General features: G+C 33.3%; 1 protein-coding gene across 2 annotated transcripts; it reads left to right on the forward strand.

Annotated features, from left to right (window-relative positions):
• The first annotated feature begins 5245 nt into the window (after window positions 1–5245).
• Window positions 5246–5993, forward strand: LOC108375039 (insoluble matrix shell protein 4). 2 transcript variants are annotated; one of them, XM_017631113.1, is made up of 3 exons: window positions 5246–5445; window positions 5523–5602; window positions 5702–5993. In XM_017631113.1, the coding sequence occupies exons 1-3, from the start codon at window positions 5395–5397 to the stop codon at window positions 5868–5870; spliced, it is 300 nt and encodes a 99-aa protein (XP_017486602.1). In that variant the 5' UTR covers window positions 5246–5394; the 3' UTR covers window positions 5871–5993. The 2 variants fall into 2 exon arrangements, with proteins under 2 accessions (XP_017486602.1, XP_017486601.1); XM_017631112.1 differs by having other exon boundaries at window positions 5265–5445; window positions 5523–5993.
• The last annotated feature ends 1142 nt before the right edge of the window (window positions 5994–7135 follow it).

Genomic DNA, 7135 nt, shown 5'->3' on the forward strand with positions numbered 1-7135 from the left:
CAATATCACTTTGAATTGGCGTGCTATAGATATGACCGATACTGTATATGTATATACATACGTATGTATATAGTTGTTCATATATAATTGTATATACAAGTAAATACATTCGTAGATGACGTAGTTTTAATTGTAAATTATATAGTTGATTTTAAAGCGATTTTATCATTTATATGTACATATGAATCTGTTGTTATTTTGATATCAACTGCATTTTTTTAAGCAACAGCAGCTGCTAAAACAAGTAAATAAAATTTGTTTATGAAAATTGTGAAAGACGTGAAAAATATATAGTAATAAAATATTGTAAAACTACAGTTATCCGCAAAGCTTGTAAATTTAGTACCTATACATTGTTTATTCTAAACTGCATTCTTACTTTACAATTGAGTTACTGGCAGGTACGGATTCCACTCGAGGACTTACTTGAATGGCCAATTTTTGCAGTTTACTCTTGTAAACGCTAAGGTCGTGTATGTACTGAATATCCCTTAAAGTTTCGGAATTGCCTAGAGACGTATCCAGCACCCTAGGTTTTGTTTTAATCTAATTTTTTTTTTCGCGATTTTCGAATATCGTGACGAAATAAAATAATAAATAGGTGTTTTCTTTTTTTCGATAAAGAATTTTTTTCGTCCCCATATTCGGTTAGTAATATTGAAATGGACAAGTTGCACAATCTAACCGTTAAAATTATTTATCTTCAAAGTTCTTGGAACATTTCCACTTTTCCTCAAAAGCTCAGAGTTTTCAGTCAGTAGTAGACACTCTAGTCTTTAAAACCCACGCCCACTTTGATTTTATTGGATAATTTTTAATGGTGATCCAACGGCGCGATTATTTCCACAAACACATTGCACTTCTGCTGATTTCAAATTGTACGCTGATATGCGCCTGTTGACAATCACATTTCAAATCATCGATCTGTGACTAATGGTTGGTTTTAAGCTTTTAAATTGAACGAACAATTTTGTGTGAAATACAAAAGGTTTAAGTGTGATACAGGAAAATTTATTTACATACTTATATATATGTGTGTGTACGTATGACGTTAATCAGTGTACATATGTATATTAAATGAAATTAGGCCGCATTAAAATTTCACAACTGATTGTTTTGCGAAATAAAAGGAATCAAGTATAAATTAAATTTATGAAGAAAATTTGCAAATTTGACAAATAGCACACATAGATGACTAATTCGACAATTTGTTTTGGTGATTCCCTAGTTAGGCGATACGCTAGTCATGCAAGTAAATTACTTCAAAATGAAAAACTGTGAAAATTCGGTGAAAATTATAGTTTGATTATTTGATAAGTGTTTGACCATACTAACGGCTTTGTCCTATTTAGGGCAAATTAATTTTTCTTTTTATTTTAACTTTTTTTTAAAAAATATTTTTATGAACATTGAAGTCAGTTGTATTTCGATTAAGAGCGGTACTTCCTCTTTTATCAATATATGTACCCAGTTCTATCAAAACTTTTTATTCAAATGGTCCATTCCAGAAATATCTTTGTCCTTACTAGACACTAGTCATCGGTTCTGTCGAGTCCGATTCCAAGGAATACCGGCAATTTGGCCCTGTTCTGATACTTGAAAAAGTGGTAACGGAAATAGGCCCTTTTGAAATAGCATAACAAAAGATTTGAAGCAGTTTTTACAAAAACATGATTTGTTCGGTATTGGCGCTGCTCTCTTGACGTAATCAAATCGCAGCTAACTGCTATGTATGGCAGACCCTGATTAACCATGTTTCGATTGGACGATTGGATAAACATCATTATCAATTTTCAATTTCCACATTTTTGCGGATAAAGCAGTCGTTATATTTAACCGGAACTTTTACCTTCGGTTTGCGTTCACCGGACGTCGAACAAAAGACCCTAAGCATAAAAATTTCGATGAGCTAAGTCCATTATGTATTCGTTGTACACGACTCGGACTATCTGGTGGTCGTGGATATGCGGTATAAAAAGTTCCGTGCCACGCCCATTTGGCTAATCGAGACCGATAATCTAAGTTTGGCTAAGTGACACCAGTGTGCAAAATTTCATTATAATCGGTTGAATAGTTAAAGCGTGAAAGCGTGTCAAACAAGCCAACTCACTTTCGCATTTATAATATTCGTAAGGATTATCCAGTACTGATCATTAAAATAATTTTCAGAGGTGAGCATTTTTTTACACAGGCAAAATTACATAAACACAAAATATTGCACCAAGGCATCAACATTTTTTTTTGCTTTCATTGGTTGTGCTGCTTTTAATTGTTCAGAACCTACAAATAAATGTCTGAAAATCCCCAGCTTTAGGTCAAATCGCTCAAGAAGTAGATTTTATGCCAGTTGCACTAGAAATTTCCTGCTTTTCTCGATTTAAGCGACCAAATAAGTCATTTAAACCGTTATTACACATATGCGTGGTATTAACGAAGGTTTAGAAACTGGACTTGATAGTGCAGATGCTTTGTGGCGGCAAAAAGACTTCCCCATATGCTTATACATATTCATATACAGCTCAATTCTAAATACTCCCGGAGAGTTTGTTGTCCGGGAATTTGTTTCTCTGGAGAAAGAAGTCCTCCAATAACTAACTTCCAGGGAGTAGCATTTTCCCCGCAAATTTGGGAGGAGGAAATTCTAACTTTGAAAGAGCTGTTTGACGATTTTTTGACAGCTCAACTCCGCCATTTAATATAAAAATCCACAGGGAATATTTGTTCATTATAGGAGGAAAGGGAAAAGAGAGAATACTCTCCGGGGAGGTTCTGTTCAGAATCGACCTGATAAACATTTTTCCGAAACATCAGTACCCCGATTATAGTACAGAAATCCTTTCCAAATCAATTTCTATGCCATGCAGCGCAGGCCGACCGTTATACTGTGCACATCATCTTAGCGATGATTTAATTGAATTAAAAGCTTTTAGTACAAAATTTATTGATAAACACTGCTATTATGTATATGGGGCGTTCCATACCAAAATGAACGGGGTTCACACTTCATGTGTTTCATTTGTTTCAAATTATTAGGGTTGACGGACAAACATAAATAATAAACAAATATGAAATTTGAGCTTGATGAATGTATTTTAAAAAACTTTACAGCACAAAAACAAAACGATTTAATAATTTCTCGAGAACGGGGTGAGGAAAAAATTTGAAAAAAATCACACATACACACATCAAAGCATGGTACAATAAAAGCAGGTAGAAGCCAAATTGACATCAAACCTACAAAAGTCAAAGTTTTCGGGAGAATAAAAATAAAAATGAGCGTGTGTAAGGAAAAATAAAAAAATTACATTTCGCTGGTTGACGTTTTTAAGTAAATTTGAAGTTTTGTATTTATTTATTTATTTTCTTTCGTTAAAATTTGTTAATTTGTATGTTCTTTTCTATTTTTTTATACATTGAAAGTTTATATTTATAGTACCTGTTTTAATTTTGTATAATATACAAATGTATGTATAAAGCGATATATGTACTAGGCATAACGTTGGGCAATCAATAAAACAACGAAACTCAAATAATGATTGCGACATTCCCTGGAATGCATTTTCAATAAGTTTGGCTTTCTCCAACTCTGTCTTGAGTGCTGAGTTTTCACCCTCCAGATTTTCAATTCTTGACTTCAGCAACAGAATTTCGAGTTTGTAGCTGGATTGTTCTAAGTCTCCACTAAACGACTTAAATTAAAAATATTTCTATAAATATATCGCGTTTTAACAATGCTTACTCAGTTTGTGAAGCGCGATCATTTATTAAGCTTTCACAACTTGATTTATGAGTTGCAGTGTTGTTGGAAGGACTTTCCGGCATAAGGGTCATAGGAAGAGCACTTGGCATCAAACGTGCCTTTCCTGTACCTCCTGGTGCATTTATGAAATCTGCTGCTTTAAAATGCTTAACGCACAGCAAGGCATTTCGCTGCAGCTCTACCCCACAGCTGCTTTCCCAACGCTCCTTACGCCGAGAGCATTGAGGCACGTTAAAAAAATTAGTGATGTCTGCATTATATTTAACACCACATAAAAAACAACGCTTCAGGTGCTGCATTTTTAACACATACACTAAGTATAAACCGCACAACACTACAAAAATGCAAATGTTAATTAAAATTTGTTTTTAACGAACATTCAAAAAAACAAACGACATGACATTTTAAGCGTAACGAAATATAGGAAATAAAATAAAATCAAGTTGAAGTTTAAAGGTTTGGTTCTCATTAGAGCAACGTCATTTTGGTTTCTACCTGTATTTATGTGCCTTGCATCAAAGTTCTCTATGAAATGAAATATTTAAAAAATATTTTTTTCTTGAACAATTTTTCACATACTCTGCACTCTACATCAATTTGAGTTATGATTTTTTTTACACCGAAGTTGAGTAAAATGAGTACATTAAAATTTTTTTACATTTTGTGTTTAAACTTCAGATATATTTTTTATTTATGCTTATCAATCCATTTTGGTGTGGAACGCCCCATATATATGGATATACAATTAAATGTATTGAATTAGTTAAACAGTAAGCAAAATGAAACATCACCGATAAAGTTAAAAACTGGCCGATTAATTTTAAATACAAATTCGTAAACATAAATTAAGCTTGTAACTATAATAAGTACATATGAATCAGTTAATTACTAAAGGGAATAAATCAAATTTTATTTTTTTACGAAAATTATGATGCAGTTCGATTTGTTTAAAGTAGCTCTGTTGAACTGCATCAAATATGCAATATCGAAAAAATTCTGACTTATTTCCTTTAGTAATTAATCGATTCATATATATGTAAGTAGCACTCATTTGAATTTATTGTAAATTACAGCAAATGAAGTTAAGCCGTCACTTAAAAACTCAAATTGTTTTTGTGTTTTTATGTCCTTAAATTAACGTTTCGATTGAGTAGCTTTACCATTATTCATCAAAATTTAAACACCATGCTTTTCAAACAAATTTCATAGTCTGGGTACATCCCATTACATACTTAAGTATGTACTTATATATGTTTGTACATTTGCATACCTCGATACATACATACATACATACATAGCAGTATGTAGCAGTGCTCAACAATCAGTCAAGTTCAATGACGAATGCGTCCAATTAAACTCATTTCACACAAAGGCGCATACATACATATTAGTTTCCCGTAAAACTCTATATACGTAAAAAACCTAAAAATTTTCACGCTTTTTTATCTGGGGGAAAATTAAAACACCTTATGCTATTTAAGCGTTGAAAATTGTGTGCGGCATATACAAATGCCATTCAACAGAGGAAGTGTGAACAACAATTGGAGTAGTCAGAGTCAGAGCTAAGCGCAGTTAAAGTACTCGTACTCATACAATAAATATTAAAATTTTTGAACTAAAACTGTATTAAAAAAATGAAATTTCTGCTTTTCTGTTTTTTGTGCATAAATGCCATTGCACTTTCGGTAATTAAACGCAATAAATATTAGCGAAATTCACAAACCGCATTAAGTAAATTTTCCATATTCTCTCTCTTTCACAGTTGACAGCTGTGCAATATGTGGATCCCTACGCTACACCACTGCCACAATTTTCGCAGCTAAGCAGTACGCCGTATAACGGGTATGGACAAAATATACGCATTCGGCCTTGGGTCATTGGGCAATATGCTTTCCCCAATTACTCAAACTATTGGAATAATAATAACAATAATCCTTACAGTTATCTATATAACACGAATAGTAATCCCTACAACATATACAATCCGTATAATAGATATAATCCCTACAATCAATATAATCCTTACAACCAGAATACAGGAACGAATACATATTGGAATGGATACGCTTGGGTAAACAGTTTTCGATCGGCAAGTAGAACTAGAAAGTGAAAATGGGAAAATGTTAATTTGTAAGAGGCCTGCATGGGACTATTTGGTCCTTAACAGTTATTTATTGTATATATATATTTAAAAGTGTGTGAATTGTTGTCGAAAAATATATAATTTACTTTGTTTAACTTAAAGTTGGAACATTTAATTATTAGTTGTGGATTGAGATGAAGTTCCAGTTTTGCAGCAATATTGAAGGAGAAGTCCAAAACTATAAGTATTCAGAGCAGCCCTCGCCAAGGCATATCAGCAGGCATCTATACGAACTGACGGACGAAGCAACCTCTGTACCCGTCAGCATATCGACAGGTCCTGAGCGGCATTCACAGGGAGTCGGTCTCAAGTTACGTAGATTCCAGACCTGAGAATGCCGTTCTGGGCACACAACCGCCAGCGTTTACTGAAAAACTAAATTTTTTTTTTTCAAATTTTAAATGCTTGTGTGAGGAATTAAAAATAGATGAGCGAAAAACGAAAAATCTACGAACTTTTCAGTTAAGTAAGCATGCATTGCGATACCATCCCTGAGTGTTTTGCACCCGAAGATATATTTCATAGTGATTACAATAACAAATTGTAATTGTATAAAGTATAGAACATTGTGATTCACCCAAGTTCGTCTGAGAAAAAGTACCTGTTACACCACCTAACATTAATTTCATTTATACAGAAGCTTGGAAAATTTTTCACGGTTCACTGCCATTTTAATGAAGTTCATGTAGGTACGTTTTTTTTTTGTTTTTTTTTTTTTGATTTTCGGGTTATTGGCCAGACTAAATAATAGAAACGCACTGCCACATTTGGCTAGACATGCAAACGCTTATATAAAAAAAAATTAAATTATATAATACACGTGAGCAACTGCTAAGTAGTCGTAATCAACTTAGCAGCTGTTGTAATTAGTACAAAAGGTCTAACTGTTACAAGAAATAACGTAACAATCGTCCACACTTCTACCCATTCATAGCCAAAAATCTCGGCATGGGAATACAATGTATCGGCTGAGAAGGCTACTAGCTATGCATGATTTAGATAGACAAAAGCAAGCAATTGTCTACGCAGTGAAGACGCAAGCGACGATGACTTAAAACACATGCAATGGATTAGCAAACCCTGTAGGAAATTCTAGAGACCCTTTGTTCAAAAATATATCGACATATTGACGCATATTAGAGCGGTACAATTTTTATATAGGGGAAAACAAATTTGATCCTAGAAAACGGAGCACCCGCTAAATTTTTCCCTTTTGATAATTGTAATATCTG

Source organism: Rhagoletis zephyria, unplaced genomic scaffold (assembly GCF_001687245.7).
Source record: "Rhagoletis zephyria isolate East Lansing unplaced genomic scaffold, Rhagoletis_zephyria_1.1 Rzeph_scaffold_08421, whole genome shotgun sequence".
Taxonomy (NCBI): domain Eukaryota; kingdom Metazoa; phylum Arthropoda; class Insecta; order Diptera; family Tephritidae; genus Rhagoletis; species Rhagoletis zephyria.